At 37.5% G+C, this 22,220-nt stretch overlaps 1 protein-coding gene across 4 annotated transcripts; it reads left to right on the forward strand.

The window, feature by feature from the left end:
• Window positions 1-6,857: 6,857 nt before the first annotated feature.
• Window positions 6,858-17,544, forward strand: nicn1 (nicolin 1). 4 transcript variants are annotated; one of them, XM_049023701.1, is made up of 7 exons: window positions 6,858-7,041; window positions 8,321-8,461; window positions 8,725-8,907; window positions 11,357-11,470; window positions 12,034-12,102; window positions 15,003-15,107; window positions 15,341-17,544. In XM_049023701.1, exons 2-7 carry the CDS (start codon window positions 8,330-8,332, stop codon window positions 15,380-15,382), a joined length of 645 nt encoding a protein of 214 aa, XP_048879658.1. In that variant the 5' UTR covers window positions 6,858-7,041; window positions 8,321-8,329; the 3' UTR covers window positions 15,383-17,544. The 4 variants fall into 4 exon arrangements, with proteins under 4 accessions (XP_048879658.1, XP_048879660.1, XP_048879659.1 ...); XM_049023703.1 differs by lacking the exon at window positions 6,858-7,041 and adding an exon at window positions 7,061-7,364; XM_049023702.1 differs by lacking the exon at window positions 6,858-7,041 and adding an exon at window positions 7,061-7,325.
• The last annotated feature ends 4,676 nt before the right edge of the window (window positions 17,545-22,220 follow it).

The raw sequence follows: 22,220 nt of genomic DNA on the forward strand, positions 1-22,220 counted from the left end.
ATTTGTCCGTGCACCCATCCATCCATCCATCCATCCATCCATACATCCATCCATCTTCTAATCACTTATCCTGGTAAGGGTTGCAGGTCTGGGCCTGGAGCCTGGATCTGAGGTGGCACCCTGAGGGACACCCTGGGTGATATACCTGTCCATCATAGGCCGAGTTTTGTTTTAATAGCATCCAAAGCCTTCAGAGGAAGCCCTTTCGCTTTGCTGTTCTCCGTTGGCTCTTTTCACTAACTCTGAAGACTGTACAATGTTGTAACTCTTAATGCTCCATTTCAGAAGCCATGTTTAGAAGATCGTTACATGAACACAAATTTAATCAAATTGATCTCATCTTCAAAGCTAATCAATCTAATCTAATGTGTGGTAATTGGCAACTGATTCATGGATTTCATATTCTTAGTGCTGCTAAATGTGCAATTATGGAATTAACACATCGTAAAATTTGCATTTTAAAAAATATCATTTGGAATAATCAAAAATAAATCAGTTTTTTTGGGGGGAGGGGGTTGGTACCAATATTATTGACTATTACTATTGACTGTAAAATTTGTTTTAATAGGGGAACAGAAATGTTCTTACTTTGCTTCAAGAGATTTTTTAAGTATTGTTGCACATAAATGAAAAATATGAAGTTATAGTTCATACTGTAAAAGGCCCATATTTTCTCTCTGGTTTATGCCCACTGTCGATAGTTAAAGGTTATGCAGGCATCCATATTTTTATTTAATGAAGCATCTAATTATGCACTGTAAGATGCCTGGGTGATTTGTTAATTAATAACAGCAATAAAAAGCAGTGTTAGCAACAGATGGTTCAGGAAAAAAAAAATCTCCAGTTTGATTGTAGGTTTTATACAATAGACCTCACAGTTAAAGTATTCTTTTATCAACCCCACCCTGTATGGTTCCATGCTTTATATATAGCAGAAAATCTTTGCTGTATTTTTACTAAATAAATGTGAATGATTGTCTGTCTCAAACGTAGCTGTCACCAGACATTCTAACAACAGGGTGATTTGCCCTGGATTGCGGCAGTATCAGATCCATGATGTTCATTGTCTCAATATAAAAATGTCCACCTGCATATAATTTCATATTTACAGTTTTTTCTCCAATCTGGGCTCATCATATAAATGCAATGATATAGTCTTTCAGTGTATCAAAATGTGCTCGATTTAGGCTTCACAAAATTGTTTTACATGAACGTGTACGGTATATGACACAAACGAACAAACTTAATCTATTTCATGTGAAACAAAGCTGTTAATAATATGAGATTAATATCTCCAGTGGATTTATGTGGCATAATAAATGTAAATTATAGAAACCTGGAAAATTAGTCATTCGTGTTTTATCATAAGATCACATTGGTAATGGCAGTAAGTCCTAGTTTAAAATACAGGCGTGGTGTTAATGTGCAGCTGGAATCATCACCTTGAGAGACTAAATTTTAATGGGGTTTATTGACTTGGAAAAAATCCAGAAGGCGGTTCGGCTCTGGTTTTGCTGTGAAGAAATTACCATTCCAACTAAGCTGCGATCCTTCCGAGGTCTTAATACAATGTCATGCGTCGATATTACGCATGATCAACAACACCCCGCATATCATTACATTCTGCTACCCACCTTCACCTTGAGAGGAACGTCTCTGCGCTTAATTATGAATAATATTATGCGTTAAATTTCGTGCTGTATTAGATATTGAAAAAAAAATGTTTTACTGTCACTGGAATATTATTTATACTGTACAGTGTGTAAGAAAAAACTGAAGGTCAAGGGAAAATTACACATGTAATTGAAAAAACCCTATTCTTGGCTCACATTTATATAAACTGCAGCACTGAGATAAAGTTAATATAGGCTGAGTTAATATAAATCTGAATATAAACTATTGCCTAGTACCAATTTGCTTTGCTTACACTCAGGATAATCATTAGTTCTTAATAAATCGATTTTAGGTCTAATACCCATAGAGTCAATATTTGTCGGAGGGATTCATAAGTTAACAGAAAGATGGAGCTGTGATAAGCAGCACTTAGATATACACACAATCCAAATTATGCAGGTTGCCTGGGCTGAATGTTAAATCAATAGAAATTAATGTTCCACAGCACAAGGCAGTACCTGTAATATTTGTGGGTTATGATGCAAAGTATATCACCATGCAAATGAAAGTGGCAAACAGACAGAATAACAACCAATCGTGAAAATGTGTCAATAAAAACTGATTGATGACAAAGGGCTGTCAGCTGATACGTAACACACATCTTTCTAGTGATGCAGGTACTACAGAATGTATATAAATCCTTCTCTAACATCCTTTTATAGTCAAAAAGTGCTCTATTGAGTGCCCTAAAATGCCGTTGAAATGGGGTTGTAAAATCAAGCTATGGTGTGTATTACTGCTCGCTTCAGGAGACAGCAAATTGATTTTTGAATTTTATTGAGAAATTACTGTAACTGCTTAATTGAGCAGTCGCAATATCCCGTGTCCACTCTCAAAGACATCACATTATTTAGATTATTATTAGTACTTTCTTTCGAAAAAAGAGTTGAGTGCACTTATTAACAATTACACTGGGTTGTACAATTTTAGTATTGAGCTGTCTGGGTATATAGCATGATAGTAGTCACTTCATGTTACTAAGTTAGTGTGCCTGCAATGTATTATGTAAAATAGTACATTACATTTATGGATCATTTTGTTATATAGACACAGCAACATTTAAGGAGTGTCTACTCACACACACACACACACACACACACACACACATTTGTTTCTTTTTATGAAATAACTAGCTAGGATATATAACTTGCAGCTGTCTTCAGCTTCTGTGATTGCTGTTTGATGTATGTTCATAAGACAATAATAATGACTTTTCTTTTCAGATCACAAACTTTTTAACATGTCAAGAATGTGCGGCGGAGGAGTTTTGGCTGCATGGCTCGTTTTGAGGAAATCCCTGTTTACCATTTACAGTCAGATTTGACAACAGATGTGTCCCATTAAAAAGAACTGAGATTCAGAAGGATGCACTATGAGGGGGGTTGAATAGCATCAACCATTTGCTTCTGTGTCACATCCAGGTTCCCTGGTACCCTGAATAGGATGGAAGATGGATGGATGGATGGATGGATGGATGGTGTAGGAGCAAGACTGTTGTCTGTTTATTGTGTAGATTTATTAAAAATCAAATATTGGGTGGATGGGCATGTCCCCCCATGGATGGATGGATGAATGGATGGATGGATGGATGGATTACATCCTAGGCGTGTTCAAGAACTTGTGAAGTTATTTGGAGGCACAGATGCTTGGGAAGCATCTTGGTATCTTGATATTTTGACTGAGGTTTTGTATTACAAAATATCCTCCAGGTACCTCTTCACAGGTGACATCACACCACACCAATGCTGATTGGATTCGGTTGACATAAATGAGGACGACAGTTTTAATATTATGTCAGCACTGCAAGACTATGTTATATTAACCAGCAAACTGTCGTCTATCTATGGGATTTTCAAAACTGGCACAACTGAAATAACTGAATGCCTGACATTGTATAGGACAGAAGTGACAATAAAGCTTATTTATTAATCCGTTGATGTTACCGTGTTTTCTTTCATTATTAATCTACTGATAGCATTAATGGGCTACTCCGGTCCCCCCCCTCCCCCCCCAACAGTCCAAATACATGCTGAGGCTGATTGGAGTTGCTAAATTGCCCTTAGGAGTGCCTGTGTGAGTGAATGGTGGGTGAGTGTGCTCTGCGATGGGCTGGCCCCCCATCCTGGGTTGTTCCCTGCCTCGTGCCCATTGCTTCCGGGATAGGCTCCGGACCCCCCCGCGACCCAGTAGGATAAGCGGTTTGGAAAATGGATGGATAGTATTAATGGTTTGGCCGCAATGCAGACTTGTGTTAGCTATGTTTCTTTATAATCACCTCAATGTAAGCAAATAAAATTATTAAAGGATCACAGCTACAATAACCTAAGCTGATACAGCTCTGCAGATTATTGCAGCTACAAATAATCTTTGTCCAACAGCAAATTTAACCCAACAAAACCCATAAATCAAGGATGACACAATCACATAAAAAGCATATTTTGCAAATGTTGCTTCATAAGAAGAGAGAACTTTGGAATTGCAGACTTTCATAGTCATACTAAAAAAGTCAAATAACACAAGGACTGATTTTTTTTAAATACTTTTTTGCATGCTGTCATTAATGTTTACAGAGAATATATTAATGTCAGTTGCTAAATAGCAAGAAAAATACTAGCAGTCATCAGTTGGTGAAGAAATGTTCTTCCAGTTTACAAGCAAGATTTAATGAACACTAATATTTTAGTTATGATGTGTAAATAAAGGGTTCAAGGGCTCCATCATTTTATTTAATTACAACAATGTAATGTGATCTGAATGTTATAGCATCCACTTATCTAATATGAACAATGTTCAATGTTTGTTTGTGGTCGTAACACATAATTATTATTGCAACGTGAGCTTTCATTTAATCTATCGTGCAGATGCCTGAATGATAAATCAAATCGTTGGATAGGTTTTCTCAGGTTCTTTGTTCAAAATGACATTCAAATGTGGCACGTGACACATACGAAACATACAAGTTGCCCTTATTTATTAATTCAGATTATAGGGGCGCTACCAACTAACCAGTTAACACTATTTCCCATAGTTTCATGGGAATTGAAATGGTAATTAATACTCTAATTAATCCAAATTTGGAGAAATTACAAGGCCCAACTCAGACCCATGCTAGAGACCTGGAAGCCTACCGCTGTTACAGGCCGTGTTTAACAAACAGAACTGAAAATGAGGAGACTCACATATCTTGTTAAGGGTCTTTGGTTTTTTTGCTATTGAAAAAGAATGGAAAACAAGACCATAAACATGGTCTTTGATAATCATTTGCAGTTGAGGCAAATCCTGGTTCTGCTCCATTTGTCTCATCTCCCTGCTTCCCCTTATGCTGTACAGTGTAAAGTCTAAAGACATTTACTAAGTAAAACTGATAAGTGACTGGAAGATGCATGGATCTGACCCACGCAACCCAGCAACTCCAAGTTTTTCTCCTAAAATCACTTTGACAAAACACAAGCGAAAAGCCAGAGGGAATATTTTGGAGCCAGTGGTCTTTGTCATAATGTACTAGAAGCTAAATTGACTACAGAGTGGATGATTTGCTTAAGTCTGCTCTGTGTGCAGCACCTGCAACTGCATTCAAGTGGGCATTGTGACACCATAAAGCCCAGCTGTTATGTGTCATACTTCTGCAGGCACTCTGAGGCAGTGGGAAAGACTGCAACCTACTGAACATTACTGCAGTGCAGCTGGGAGTGCTGGCACAGAAAATGTTATGCAAAAAGGAGAACATTCTCATAGGAAGCAAAGATATCAATCTCCAACTGATTCGAATGAGTATGGGTGCAAGATCCAAGCCAGGTATGTGGTAACAAAGCCTGCATTAAACAACCACACAGAGAAGATGGGCAGGTAGACAAGCCTCCTTTGATCACAATCCAGTTCAGCAGACCCCATATCAATGCAATAACCTGGATTTTGAAAAGGGTCAAACCAGAAGTTCTCATGAGTTATACATAGATTTTGCATAAAAATAGCTAGTTTGTCAGTCTACAGTGCTTCATCTGCCATACATAGACATGGAGGGACTGAGGCATCAGAGAGTCTGGGCGGAAGGTAGTGTTTTCCCCTGCTTAGGAGGAGAATGAGAAGACTCAGAATACATTTCATATTTGAGTCAATTTGCATTTCTCAAAGCTTAATCCTGAGCATTGATTGTGGCTGTAGAACATTCTAGATAAAAAAGAACTGCCCTTGCGCTAACTTTTGTTTGATATGTTTTGCTTCTGGTAGGTGGCTGCACACTGTGTGATACACCATCATTTATTTATTGGCTTTTGCTGATGAGGCTAAAAAAATTACACTGTGCAATATTTATTTATTTCCTACTCTGCCACGATAACCCCATATAGCTCTTTCTTTCATGGACAGAAACCCAGGTCCCAGCAGTATGAGGTCCTCATGAAAATAGGAAGCCAGCCGCTGATCACCTCCCAAATGTAAAGAACTGATTAGCATACAGACCAATTTTCTACTCTCCATTATTGACTTTTTTTCTCTTATATTATTTTCCAAGAATTCACTTCGCTGCCTTTTGCGGGGGTCAGGAAATAATTTTCATTCTTCCCCCTCTAAAAAAAGCATCCTATCCAGTGTTTTGTCGCAATTGAGAAATAAGTGGAGTAAAAAGTGGAAAAGAAAAACCTTTAGAGTACAAAAGCTCCGTTGAGCATGTATGCTTTTCTCTTTCTCCTTTTTTTTAAAAAAAAGCTTGAAACATCCACCACTTTCGGAAAATGCTAATCACGTTGAAAGAGCAAGACGACACATTTCACAGCGACAAGGTTAAGTTACAACAGTTTAAGCCTTTTCAGGGCACCACAGTAATTTTATGTTCCATTGAACTTTCGGCCCAACAATATTCCAAGAATAATGGATAATTTTATGTAGGAGCTCCGTCATATATTCATATGCATTATAGGTCTATACATATCCCCTTTAACCTATCACTTCCTTTATAAATTAACCGAACCTAAATTAATCCCTTCCCTGGTTTGCAAATGTAAAGTGATGTGTTGTAAACTAAATGTTTAGTATTGTAATTAATAATACAGACGTAAATGCTAGACCTACTAAATGGGTAAAAAAAATCGTTAATCCATAGTTACTGATTTGTACCAGTAGTTACTGTCACGCCTCGCGGGGGACTTAAGCAGCTGTCGCCATGGCTACGGAAGCCGGAAGTTGGCTCCTTTTACACACTGCGGTAAAAATGGCGGGTTTGTTAGGGGGCTAGATTCAGATACACATCGTCGCAATACGCTTTATGAAATAAACTCTTGAACAAATGTGCACGGTACTCTCCCTCCGCGTGTTTAGCGATTTTACCAAATCGCAATAGGTTTCCAAATACGAAGTCAAACGGAGCGTTATGTAAGTAGAATCATTTTTATTTCGGAGAAATGAAGAAGAGTAACAGACGAATGGTAGTGATGACATTAGCTGTATGGAGTCCCTTTCTCGATGTGTATGCTTCAGACTATCGTCTCACACTTTTTGTTAAATCTTAACTAATTTGTTTACGTAATAATTAACAGTTCTGTCCAGTTAGATATCTGCATGCTTCAAGCTTAATTAAGTAGACAGCTGTACCACAGACGATTTCTGATGCACGAATGACGTTTATGGTCTGAAGCTGACCAGCATGCTGCCCTGAGGTCCGTGGCAATGAAACTGGCACATTCCCTCCCATTTGCGTGGGTTTCTACGGCTTTCTTCCCACAAACCCAAAACGTGTAGTTGGATGACTTATTGCTTAATGTGTGAGTGTGCCCTGGTGTCTTGTCTGTGGTGAACCAGTCTTATGATTTCTGAAACAGAAAGGAGTTCAGCTGATGGACGCTAGAGACAAAATAATACAGTTCAGCTGAATACTAACAACTTGACACTTCATGTGACGTAGTTACTTGAAGTCTAATTGTCAAGCCTTAATAAGAAAAACATGCTGTAAGCTTGTAAATATGGTTATTTATTCAAACTCACTGTGACTAATTAAAATGCAATCAGGATGTGATGCATTCTAGGGACTGTCAGATTTGTTCAGTAGTTATCCAAGTTAGAAAACAGTACAGCAGTTACATGGAAAAATAAAACATTAGATAAACATTAGATTCAGCATATCTTGAATATAAATTTACATCAAAGAATGTAATCATTTGACCATACATTTCTCATTTCTGTTTCCGCTATTCATTCCATGGCCTACAAGTCTTTACAAAATAAATTTAAGAAAATGATAATGATTAGAGAAAAAAAAAAGTCATTTTCTTCATGGTTTTAGCACGTTGTTTGAAAATGCATTAGTCTGTTGCCTTGAGATTGGGTTTATGAGACTTGAGATGAGAGTTGCCGTTAATGACTTGCAAATGACTTTCATCTTGGGTCAAGCAGCTTGATGATGCCAATCAAAAACAAGGTAAACATGGTAATGTTATTATCTGAAAAAAAACAACTAAATCCATATCTACAGAGAAACGCAAACAAAACAAGGTGCTTCTGGTGATTGGTGCGCAACCTCTTCTCCAAAAAGGATACTGATTAAGTGAAGAACAAATTAAATTGCTTAACATCTACAGCAATGTTATATGTTAATAAAGCAATCCACATAAAATGTATTTAAACCTAATTTTCTATTTTTAATTGTGTTTACCAGGTATTAAGCATGACTGACAGTGCTGTAGCTTGCACGGTGAAATCACCAGTGGCTCTACAAATTGGAGATGTGAAGTCGGACACGTCTCGCCCTGGAGTCTATGTTATTGACGTCACATTTCCTCAAGGTCAACTGGTAAAAGTGAGTCATTCTAAAATGACAAAAATTAAGTGTAGAAAGTACCAAAAGTGCAATTACATCTATAGTGCCCTGCAGTCTGAAGAAAATGAACAGACATTGGGAGCTGCGTGGTCCTCATAAACCCTGAACGGAAGAAGCTGAAGAGAAGGAGCTGGAATTCAGAATCCTGAGTGCTTCACTTTTGTTTCAGTGTCAAGAGTGCAGTAATGCTATACCTAACCGCCTTTCAGACAGGGATCTTTGGTGTTTTTCCCTTCTTGCAGATTCAGGATGTCTCCTTTAAGAACTACTATACAGCTTTCCTGACGGTGCGGCTGCAGATGAAAGGATCTGCCAGCCAGGAAGGAAGTGTTAAATGGGTCACCTGTCTCAGAAACCACCGCCTTATGCCCAATCCGCATACGGAAGAAGGATCCCAGGACTACTTCTCTGTGTACAGACATCAGGTCAGGGCAGTGTGCAGCACCTCTGTTTCTCCTGTCCTTTTAGATATCAGGTCATCCAATTACTGCCTTTTATGGACTACCCCATAAGAATCATGTTGTCATCATTACTCCATATGACAAGAAAACTGTTCTTAAGTTAAGTTAGTATCCTTATAAAATCTGAACATATAGATCTACACTAACCATATATGGAAACTTTTAGGTGGTCTTACATGATGTGCTAACACCCTTAAACTGAAAAAGCTGTTTGAGAGAAGTAAATCAAGTTTGAGAATTTGGTTTGTATGTCAGTGATGAAGGATTTCTGTCTTTTTTGAGGGATATTTATGAGGAACCTTGTAGTATAGATGAAGTGGATTAAATGACGAGATATCACAAAGAGTAGTCCTTCATGGTGTGTGACAATCACTGGATTCACTGCAAAAAGGAAGAGAGATCAGGAGAAGTGGTGGGAACAGATGCACACTGCATACATAACATACAGATTTAAAGTATTTAACTAATGTATTTTTGTTTTTCTGTTTAACCAAAAAGAACTTCTTGTTGCTAATTGGTTACGAGAAATGGTTTACTCTGGAAGCAGTTTTCTTTCTTCCACTGATCCAGTTTTGGTACATTCACGAATTAAACACTTGTTCTTGATAATAATAATAATAGTAATAATAATAACTAGATGAGTATACAGAGCATGTGTTCTCAGGAGTTCACCTGCATTTAATGCGATGACACTTCAACAACGCAGTCTAGGATTACCAGTAATTCTTCTCTCCGTTGTCTTCATAGTTGTCTTCAACACCAGCATTATAAGCTCTTCAACAAAGAGGAGATTGGAGATTGGTGAATGAGATTGGTGTTAAATACTCGCAGGCCACTACGCAGTAAACATTGAGGCCACCAGGTTTAAGGTCTGAACCTAATTGGCTGCCAGCATCCGAAATTCTGAAAGTTGCTGAAATATTGCCAGAAGCCACATAGCTAGATAATATGCAGCTCATGACCACCATGAGCATGCAGACCACTGAGTCCTGAGTCAGAGCTGTGGGATGACTGAGAGGATGGGTCTAATCCAAAGGATACATGCTCTCCTTTCACATACAAATGATTGCACTAGAAAAGACATCATCTGATATTACATTATCAAGGAGGAATGCTTTTTAAAGCATTCTTGTAAATTATTATGGATATGACTGGTCTTTTTAGGTTTGTGTCATTTTTTGTTTTGTTTGGTAAATGAATTTGGGGATTTTATGTATGTCATCAAGATGAGTGTATGATAAGCCAGTGTGAAAATACAATGGCTCTTTGGAGTACACTTGAATTTAAATGTCTTTGAAAAGTTTACCAAAAAAATAACATATAGATAGATTGATAGTTTTAACCCACCTTTATAAAATAGTGTTTTAGAACTCATTCACAAACAGGCTTGTATTTCATGCCGAAAAAGACATAATGTACATTCATCAGTTATCAGGAATTTTTTGCATCAGTAGTTGGTTGCCATTTGTCATTTTTTTGACAAGAAAACCATGCAGGGTAAGAGCCAAGGACGACACCTTTGGTAGAGGACAGAAATCTGCTTTTCTGGTACCCATCTTTTATTGGCAACCAATGAGTCCATGAGACTGATGATTAAAGATATTTTTGCGTTATTAATTTTGGTTTGACGCGGTAGCCAATGTCCCTCTTGCCACTTCCAAAAATGTACTTTATCCGAAAATGAACCCCAGCAGAACAAACTTTCGTGGATTAAATGTGGTTTGGGGCAAAGATGTATTTTATACTTGTTTGAACTTTTTTTTTTAATTCAAAACTGTGTTTTCTAATATTGTATAATGGCAGGGTTATTTTTCCTGTACCGTTCCTGGTTTTTCACAGCTAGCATGATAAAACAAACAGCTTTGTTTCTATGGCTGGAGAAGCTACTCTGCCTGCCAAGTGCTTTTGTCCGTGGAGCTTTGTCAACAACAGGCTAAAATAAACAAATGCGTGAAAATGTTAATTCCTGAGAATTTTACTGTTGAGTTCTGGTATGACAGAATCTTGACGAAGAAATTTACACATAATTAGTATTAGGACGACAAGTCTGTAATGTTTTTAAACAAATATGAAGGCTCCAGGTTTTTTAACCACAACGGAAGAATCAGTCTCTTTGAATCGGTCACTTGCATGACGCTCATCTCAAGCAATTGGGTTGATTTGTAATATAGACAATGTACTAAATATAAAAACCGCACTTTTTTTCAGTTATTCTGAATATTGTGTTTTGAATTAAAAAAAAAAATCTAGGCCCTTTGTTTATTTTAGGGGATTGTATTAAATGATTTTATCGTTGTAAATACACGCATATTGCATGAAAGCATAGCGTTTTAATTGTTAGTGATGTAGCTACTCCAGGGTGACATTCCTTTCGTCAGGCCTTAATGTAACCCTGTGACCGTGCGTCTGCTAGATGCTGCTGCTTCCAGACAACGTGACAGCAGCACGTCTCATTCTCCGGCAGCCATCTTCGTCTTGGCTGAATTTCACTCTGGAGGAAATCAAAATTCACCAGTGTGTAAATGACGTATGTTAACATATCCCTACCGTCTCCTTTTTGTGTTTTCTTTTTGGATATATGTAGAAGTATGACATTTACAGAGGTATGCTTGAGAAACCCCTATGGTGCAGTTTTAGTGAGGAATGAGGTTTTGGAGTTTGCACAGGAATTTATTCTGTGGCAGTTATGAATTTTACTTCGGCCCATTAAGTTTGGTTTAAAACTTAGATGATTTTTTGTGTTTTTCCACCCAATCTGCATGACACTATAGTTACACTTTACAAACTCATTTAATTTGATGTTAGTTCTTGACTTGTAACAGATATTACTCTTGTTTAAATGCATTTTAGGTAGCTCTGTATTTGTATTGGCTACTATACATACGAATTGTTTGCTTGCATCGTTTTCACTTAATGACTTCCTACTGTCATTAACAATATGATGCATTTATTTAGTCTGAAGCAGACAATCAGGCCAGTACTTTAGAGCTAATAATCTCACATTACTGAAAATGATATTCTATGTGCCTGATCTGGATGAGATCACATTTCATAAATGTTCATTGAATAAATGACTGTGTTGCTCACCAGGATTCAGAACGGGAAGTTCCTGTTTGGTTTTCTGAGCTGACACCAGTCGACCAGGTCCCCGATTTACAGGTGAGATTTTCAGACTAGTTTAGTTCATTTTCTTGTCATGTACCTGCAAATAGGAAAACACATATTCTTTTAAAAGAAGCTTTAGTAACAAATTCACAAGTAATGGATTTTATTTATAGTGAGTCGCTAAGTCTACCTGAAAAATCTCTGACACATGATTATTAGAGAAACGGTTGTGGGAAATGGATGTAAGGATGAAACTGCTGGTTTGACACTTTATATATATATATATATATATATATATATATATATATATACTTGTTAATACTTTACATGAACTGCACCTTCATAATTCCTTGATAATGCATTTATAGAACATAATACTGTTATGCAATTATAATAGTTATTATTATATAGTGTTTAATATAAATGTTTATTAAAGCCTTTACATGCTGCTTATGAATGGTTTATGAATGCATTAGGAAAGGTTCCTGTCATGTAAAATGATGCCAAATAATCTATATTGAATATCGATAGTATTGCACATACTGTTATTTGTGGCATAAGATGCTTGATTATATATAATCTGATTATGGAAGGCTCAGTATTAAAACTTGGAAAAAAATCTTAATTAACGAAGAGTAAAAGACAAGGATGAAAATGTGGTATTTTAGGTGACCCATGTAGGCATGATATTGGAGAAAGACACGTTCTGATTAAGATATTTACAGGTTGTAATAAATTTGTAATATCCCTTTGAATGAAAGTATTTAGTGACTTATTCAGAATTCCTACACCTTTCAGACTGGCTGATTCATGATTAGATTTTCAGGGCTTGTGTTTTTGTGCAGTTTTTGGAATCAGTCTGCATGTAAATTTTGTCATTGGTACATTATTATGACAAGAAGTATATGGTCTGATGTAAAGAATATATGTATTTCACATATATTTTACATAGTTTACATGTAGTACATATACTTTTCTTTGCGTCAAATTGTATTGGGCTATACCACATGTTTGTCTCATGATGATTAATTATCTTTTGGTTAGGGACATTTTTTTGGTAATTCAAGAAGAGTGCCTTTTTTTAACAAATCACTTCAGGAAATTAACTACTTGATGTTTTCAGAATACTGAGTTGACAGAAGTATAAAAGTGCATTATGGAGAACATACAGTATCCTTCCTTGTTCTCTGTTGGTCTTCTGGTCTTCTTTACAGTTTTCGGTTAATGTTTTTTTTTCCTTGAGAAGACAAAAATGGTTGTTTTTGTCTGGTGAGTCAACAAGATTGTGTATCTGCACTACCTGTTCCAGCCTGAAGGGACGCAAGAAAAGATCTTCACAACACAAGCATATATTTTGTTCAGATGGTAATTTTAAAGTATCGCACCCTAAAAGAACACACCACAAGAACACCAATTTTTTAACGGTGACAAAGTTAATGAACACACCACAACGACGACAGTTTTACACCGCGGCCATCAGCAGAAACGCGCCGCAAGAACAGCAATTCAAAAGTGTGGCAACAAGGATGAATATGCGAGAAGAATAGCAATTTTAAACTGTGACACCCTCAAGGAGCCATCCACACAAACAGCGATTTCTAACATGACACCCTGAACGAACACACTGCAGGAAAATGAGTGACAGTCTATGAACAAACACACCTTATAAACAGTGATTTAAAATGACATGTATGTACACACCACGCAAGCAGCAGTTTAAAAGGAATACATGTGATAGTAATTGATCTTATTTTCCATACAATTATAGTGGTAATTGTAAATTCAGCTGGCCCCTTTTTTTACTAATTATATTCACTTAGAAAAAAGAAAAAAAAAAAATATATATATATAAAATATGCCTGGAGAGGAGAACAGGAGGCTGAATTGAAGCATTTCTGATTATCATAAGGGCAGCTTAATTAGTTTCAAACTGACAGGAGCAAATAAGTCTCACATAGATAAACCATTGGTGCGGATCTCACTTTACCATCCTCTACTTGCCAATGATGAATTAGATTTTACCAAATGAGGTCATTATTGCCGATTGTGATCTACTATACAGTCATGTGTCTTCAGTGGTATGAATGTACCCTGAGGGCAAGCTGACATATATCAAATTCATTTGTGTTGCTAACTTATCATACAGATATTTCTTCCCTGCGGCTATGGATTATATCTGATCTCTTTAAGGCTTTATTTTTTTTTAAACCAGTAAATATCAGTTGCAGTTACACACACACAGTCCTCGTATTTATGTTTGTGGGGACCTTCCATTCAATTCTGTGGGTATCACCCTGATGCCAGCAATGACGCCCTTAACCCCCACCCAGCCCTAACCTTAACCCCTACCCGGCCCTACCCTTAACCCCCACCCAGCCCTAACCTTAACCCCTACCCGGCCCTAACCTTAACCATAAGTAACCAAACAAAATACGAGACTTTTGGCATTTTCAGTTTTTTGATTGCAGTCACAATTTTTATAAAACTGAGTTTCCCCTTTTGGGACCCAAATAGGTTGTCTCCACTACCTACATACCAAGGTAACATTTCCCTTGGATCCAAAGAAACACCTAGCAATATTCTCTTTATTGGAAACATTACGTCCTTATAATGCATCATTGACCATGTTTGGTTTATCGTTTTCTGTTTCCTTATGTAGCACGTATTTATCATGTTGTTGAATCATTGAAATTATGTAATGCAAATTTATTAATTTAGCGCAATCCTTAAATTTTTATTTAGCTTCTGATTTACATTTCCAGTTGAGAAAGGTTGGACTGTGCTACAGAAGTAGCCCCCCCCCCCCCCCCCCCAAAAAAAAAAAAAAAGAAAACAGTTGTATGATTCTCTACTGCCCTCTATTGATCAAAACAATTTATTCTTGAATATTTGGTATGTATGCTGTATAGAGATAGTGTTTTTTACGCTACTGAATTCCTCTGTTTGATTTTTAGGGGCTGCCTGATCCACAAGCAGTGGCATCCAGCATCCAGCAGATGTGGGCGTTAACTGAGGTTATGCAAACCAGTCAGACTGCGGTGCCGATTGGCCGTTTTGATGTGAGTTCAATTTCTTTTATAGTAATGAAATCATAACAGCGGCCATTAGATATATTTTATTCACTTGTTACACTGCACAAGATATAAGTTAAATTATACATTATCTTTGTACTTCAAAGGATGGCACACTATTTCCCTTCAAATCCTGAATAAAACCTACAGTATTCATGTTGCTAATTATATGCACCTTCTGTCATTGAACAGAGTAACTTAAAAACTGTATTTTTTGACAGGTGGATGGTTGCTACGATGTCAATTTGCTGTCATACACATAGCCTGGATTTACCTGGCAGAAATAATGTTCTGTGTTCACCTCTGTGTACATTTCTCAAAAAACAAAAAATATCTGTACACAATGTCAAATTAAATACTTGCCCTCTCCTTTTAGTGGACTGGTATCATACTGAATAACTGTACACTTAAATCAATTATGATTTTTCCTGCCTATAATGTTATTTCCATTTTCACTTTGAAAAGACTGCAAAACTGTAAATCTCCTTGTGATATTACACATCCTTGGAAAAAATAGCAGCCAAATACTCTGTGAAAACTCTTCCTGGATGGTGGCAAATATGAAAATAAACGTTTCTCATATCAGGTATTAAATTGTTTATGATAAGCAGCAGTACATGCAATTTTAATGCAGACACACATTCTGTTCTAGCATGATTATACCAGATGCCATTGTACTTAGCTTTGACATAAGGTTGATCTATTTATTATTTCCTGAATTCAAAGGGGGCAAGCCTTTTGCTTTGGATTCTTTTATGCATTAATTTCAGAAATTGAAGAAAGTAGATGAGTCATACTTGAACCTTGATAAGAATCCGAGGAAAGACTTGACAACAGCTGTTTATAGGTATTCCCCAAGCGTCTTGAGTAGTCTCAATTCTGACTGGAGAAATGTGCAAAAAATACAACAAGCAAACAACATCGGTAGACTCCTCCAAAACATCCACAGAAATGATTTAGTCTTTCGGTTTGCTGGCTCCATCTGTCTGTCCGTCTGTCCATACTTTCATGTCTACTTAAAGGTGTAAGTAATTTTATAGTAATTTATTTTGAATGCCTTTTAGAAAAGTCGGAATTTTCCAATCTAGCAATTTTAAGAATGCTAAACAGTGCAACATTTACAAACAGAAAATACTGTGATTATACTTATAGAAACTGTGTTTATATGAAATGGAAATGAACCTTTAACATTTGCATCTATGTACAAACACAACATAATCTCTAATACAGCATTAAAATATTCAGGTCAATTTTAAAGTATTTTCAAGCGTAAATAGCTAATTTTGTTATTTTGAGCTGTACTTTTTCTAATATTTCAAATAAAATATCTTGGAATAAAGATTCTCCAAATAACCATAAACAGAGAGCAGAATGTTGTGAACAGACTAACGATAGGTAGCATGTAATGTTTTTAGTAGTGTCTATGTAGCATGTCTTCGGTTTATCGATTTATTATTTTTTGGTCACGGTGGCGCAGTGGTTCAGTGTTTAGCACTGCAGACTCACACCACTTGTGGCTTTGAGTCCTGCTGTAATGCAGTGTGTGAAGTGTGAAGTCCACATGTTCTCCTTGTGTTTGCTTGGGTTTCCTCCAGCTATTCCTATTCTCTTCCTGCATGGCCTCTGAATGTGCCCTGCCAGGATCTGAGGTGCCATCCATGGTGCCTCATATCCTGTGTCTCCAGCATTTTTTATTCCATAACATTTGCAGTATGGCAGAGACTCCCACCAAAGGAGGTTCAGGTGAACTTACACTCCATTTTATGATAAAACCAATGAAACTGATCTTGGCCTTTAAAGGATGAAACAAACTCACACTGACATATGCATAAAAATATATATTTTTTTATCGTGTAAAGATTTTAACTAAATTTCTTTCATGTTTTTTCACCATTTTGTTAGCTCATTTATCATGAATTTGTGTTTGACAGGCAAATAGGACAAATTCTGTATGAACGTTTATCTTATGTGTAACGTGTCAATCCTCAGAACGGACGAGGCTGTGGACATTTCAAGGAATGACAGACCCATCTAGTAATCTGTAGTTAATTGAGATTAAACTAACTATTTAAACTAAGCATTTTCTGTGTGTTAAGGGGAGAATTTGTGCCATTGATTGCTTAATGTAGATAGCGGGACCTCACAGGTTTTCCTACCTGTGAGACCACAAGGGTACCAAATAAAATGGTCTCATTCTATCTTCCATTCTGTGTCCTATGGATCCGTTTGCTGTAATGGAGGATCAAGGTTTTGACACCATCCATTTTCCAACTGCTTGTCCAGTGGTTGCAAGGTTAAACCATTTAATTAAAAAAAAAAGAAAGAAATGTATATATATACACACCTAAAGTGCACTAAGTGTAATACTAATGCCTGAATCAATCCTTTGCGAATATGAAATTGAATAAAATATGATTATTAGAAATGGGTTTTATTTTCTGAGGCAGATCTGATGACTAATACAATGCTTCTGAGTTATGTGCAGATATATATGATGAAAAGTGACAGTGAAATAATTTTAGTGACTATCCAGTATTTGGCCAAAGGTTACTGGATCACAAAGGGGGACCCCTGATATATTCCATACAGGTCGTCCACTGGCAGGCTCGTGACCACCAATGAGACCTGGTGATCCTGCTGACTTGTGACCTTTATGCTTCTCTGTCAGCAAACAGACAAGCAAAACAGAAATAGCAGCTTACGTGTGTGATACAAAATAAGACTGACTTCTAGTGAACTGTGGGCTGTAGCAGCAGAGAGGAAGGAAATCGAGTAAATCTCTTCTCAAGCTCTCAAAGACAAATGCCTACATATAAAGCTGGTGGAGCTTGCAAGATATGCAGGATTGCAACAAATACAGAATGTGACTCGTATATGCGCAATTCACTTAGAGAAACACAAGTACAACACTGGATAAATTAAAATGATAATTAGCCTAAAACAAGTGCCCATTGGTGCAGGGTGAAGGAGCCATGGATGAAGAGTGTAAAATAACCAAGGCGTTAATACATAAAAGTCAAACGCAGAACTGCCCTTTAAGTAGAAAAAAAAAACAAGTATTGTGCTTTACAAAAGTACTGAACACCCTGAGTGATCATATGTTCCTGAATTACAAATTATACATGCACATATTCTTACTTTCAGTATTTGTATCGCAAACTCATAGCTTCTCGCTATAAATTCGAGTCAAATCCAACTATTTGTCAACCCTGAGGACATGAGTATTTCTTAGAGCAATAACAGCTGTATTTTGGGGTAAGATGATCCCAGCTTTATATATTGTTCAAGCCAGACTTGGCCCAGGTCCTTGGTTGGTCACTTTCTGCAATTTTCAAAGAAAGCCACAAGTTCTCTATTGCAAATCTGATCATTGTAAGTGGGCTGAGTACTTTTGCAAGGCACTGTAGTTCAATGTTTCCAACATGCACGCTTATATAGCACATTACCATTTGCCTCATGTTCTATGAGAGAAATTCCTTAATAGTCACACCAGAACTGCATTGAAAGTTGCATTGAAATTATATGTGTGCAGTGCATAGTAAGATCTTGGAACAGACCAAGAATCAAATAATCAGTCGAATTTTATTTAGTACGGCATAGCACAAAGGGTTTCCCAGAGATCGATAGTAATATTTGTGGTCAAAGTGTGTGTGTGTGTGTGTGTATGCATGTATAAAGACTGGCTTGATCACGAATGAGAAGAAAAACTCAAACCTGGGTGGACAATGGCAGTGTGCTGGTCCAGCTGTAGCAGACGGGGGGGGCTGTTTTCTAGCTGCTGCTCGCTGAGCTCAGGAATATGCTCACCCAAGTTCATTATAGTGTAGTGAAGTGCAGTCACTCCAAGGATTCTCTACATGCTAAATTACACTGTGGTTTGGGGTCACTTTTGTGTGGTTTTGGCAATAGTCTTGTGTTTCCTCGCGTGGAATAAAAATATATAATAAAAGTGCTTTTTGGTGGTTTCTGTGTTTTTTTTTTATTCATATAATTTTTTATTGCGACCCCTTGATTGTGTCCTTAAGTAAGTCATGGCTTTCATTAGTGGTACATGAATGAATTGTATTTTTCACTTCTCGTAATGTCCTGGTTGTAACAGTAAAACAATATCTTATACGCACCATTTTGATTTATTTTTTCACGCGCAAACAATATTCTTGTCCAGTCTTGAAGAGGAGGCATGGTGACTATCCGCATGCCTCTGTGACATAATATACCAGAATGTTACAAATTGTCTTCATTCTTTAATTATGAAAAGTGTGTAATTATGACTATACCATACGTATGACTTATTGGTTTGCAAGCTTTAAGTTTTAAGCAATGACAGCTTTAAAACATCTGATCAAAAGACACTAATTTTAGTTAACTCCAAATTGCTCTTCCATTATTTTTTTAATGTCAGTGTCGTGCCTGTGAGCTCTGTAAATGAGATCTGCAAATAATCAATTTTCAATTTGAGATGCACAATTTCCATTGTTTCATCGTGTACCAAGAGTTTTATAAGTATATCTGAAGTAGCTGATATCTCCCACACCAAACTGATATCACATACAGCAAATAATATTTATATATAAACATGGACAAATTTGTTGGTACCCTTACAGCTTATTGAAATAATACTTCGTTTATCATGAAAAGCAGTTGTCTAATGTATACCTGCATGCCTTTAGTATGCGATAGAGTAAACCAATAAAATTGTGAAAAGAAATTATTTGTTTATTTTACAAAGATATGCAAAAATAGTATGGACAGATTTGTTGGTGCCCTAACGAGACTATTTATCCTTGCATTATAGTTATGTTTCAAACAAAGTGTTTAACCTTAATTAGTATCACTGGTGGCTTCAAGCTTTTCAGCAGCCATTCAGTCTATTTAAAGGGAAAGAACATGCTACTCTGTTGTTTGGTATCATTTTTGTACCACACTGAACACGGACCAGAGAAAGCAAAGCAGAGCGCTGTCTGAGGAGCTCAGAAAGAAGATTATAAATAACCATGTTAAAGGTAAAGGTTATAAGACCATCTCCAAGCAGATTCATGTTCCTGTGACCTCAGTTGCCAACATTATTAAAAAGTATAAGGTTGATGGGACTGTAGGCAACCTCCCAGGACATGGACACAAGAGGAAATGTAACCCCAGGTTGGTCAGAAGGATAGTGCGGATGGTAGAAAAACAACCATTCGAGCTGAGGTCCAAGGTCAAGGTACGTCATCTTCTGATCACAGCATCCATCGCGTTTTGAACAATAATGGGCTCGATGGATGAAGACCCAGAAGGGCTCCACTATTGACAGAAAGACATAAAAAAGCCAGAGTGGAATTCGCCAAAATGCACGTTGACGAGCCCCAAAGTTTCTGGGAAAATGTCCTATGGAGAAAAACACTGGACTATTCGTAAATGGCCCTCCAAGAGTCCAGATCTTAATACTATTGAACATATATGGAAAGATCTGAAAACTGCAGCTTGGAGATGCCTCCCTTGAAACCTGAGACAGCGTGAGCAGTTTGCTCAGGAAGAGTGGGCCAAACTACCTGTTGGCAAATGCAGACGCCTCATTGTGAGGAGCACAGAACACTTGTTGGTAGTAATTGCTGCAAAAGGTGGTGCCACAAAATATTAAATTAAGAGCATCATCTTTTTAGTCCGTGTCATTTTCATTTGTTCAATTATATGAAATATGCAACCTAATCAATAATCAAAAGCAAAGTTAGATTTGTGTTAAATAGGAATAAGCAATAAGAGATGCCATTAAACTTATGTCAGTTTCAAGTTCTTTCAGAGATAGTTGTGTTTTTTTGTGGAAGGGTACGAACAAATTTGTCCACGTCTGAATACATGCATATTTGTGTGGAGTTTGTATGTTCTCCCTATGTCATATGGGATTCCACTGGTTGCTCCAGTATACCACCACAGACCAAAGATATGCAGTTAATTAGCGTCTTCAAATTGCCTGTATCGTGTGATGCTGTGTGTGAGCTTGTGAATGTTTGTGCCCTGCAATAGGACTGGCATCCTCTTCATGATGTACCCAGGCTCGGTGAAACGATCAAGTCCATGTGTATATTATATGGTATTTGAAAAAATAGGGACGGGAGGGACGGACGGACAGAGGGAAAGAAGGAAGGCAGGTTGGCAGCATTGCCCTGAGGCAGGTTGGCAACATTGCCCTGCCTTGACTGGCTCCCCAGTCAAACAGGCTTCGGTGCCAGGTTTGTCCAGGTTGGAGTAGGCTCTATGATCATCTAAATCAAAGCCTTTCCCATACCTATCTGTGCCTGCAGAGGGTCCAGGTAGACAATGAGCTGGAACTGTTTCAAGACCAGCTCCTCAAAAGTCTTCATGATGTGTGAAGTGAAGTAAACTGGTCTGAAGTCCTTGAAGGTGCTGGCAGGTTCTGGACTACCTGTTCTGCTGTAGCTTGCACTTCTGTTTGCCACTGCTGCAAATTTCCCCCTCACAAGCTACTTATTCAGTTCCCCGTCCACCTGCCTGATCTCCTCCTTGTATCTGGTTCTGAAGGCCTGTCCAATAGGTACTTCAGGTCCTTTGTGAGCCATGATTTGCTATTCAACAACAAAAAAAAAACTCTATCTTCATGGGAACTATGTTATCCTTACAGAAATGTAGTCCGTGACACCATTCTTCAATGTCCTCCCTTTGTGACAGAACAATGTCCCAGTCCATCACCCCTAAGCAATCCCACAGAGTCTCCTCAGTGTCCTTCATCCACTTCCTCACAGTCCTGGTAATGACTGACAGCTGCTGAATGGTGAGTTTGTTTATGGCAATGAAATGTTCCGGATTGTGGTCACATCTACCCAGAGGTGACAGATCAAAGTTATACGCCACCCTTAGAACCGGCATAAAAACACATCAACAATTATTCTGTCCCACAGCAAAAGCATGAAACTTCACGAAGAAATGTATAATAAAATATTTGTTGAGAATAATTCACTCTTAAGGCCTCTTGAGTGCTGAAGGAGAGCCATTACCCATTTGCATTTGTGTGAGGTGCCTCTTGGTGTTTGTTAAGCTGTGATGCGTGAAATCTGTCAGTGTCCAGTGTGAACGGTTTTCTCTCATTTAAACTGTACTGGAAAA

The sequence above is a fragment of the Brienomyrus brachyistius genome, chromosome 8 (genome assembly GCF_023856365.1).
Source record: "Brienomyrus brachyistius isolate T26 chromosome 8, BBRACH_0.4, whole genome shotgun sequence".
Classification (NCBI taxonomy): Eukaryota; Metazoa; Chordata; class Actinopteri; order Osteoglossiformes; family Mormyridae; genus Brienomyrus; species Brienomyrus brachyistius.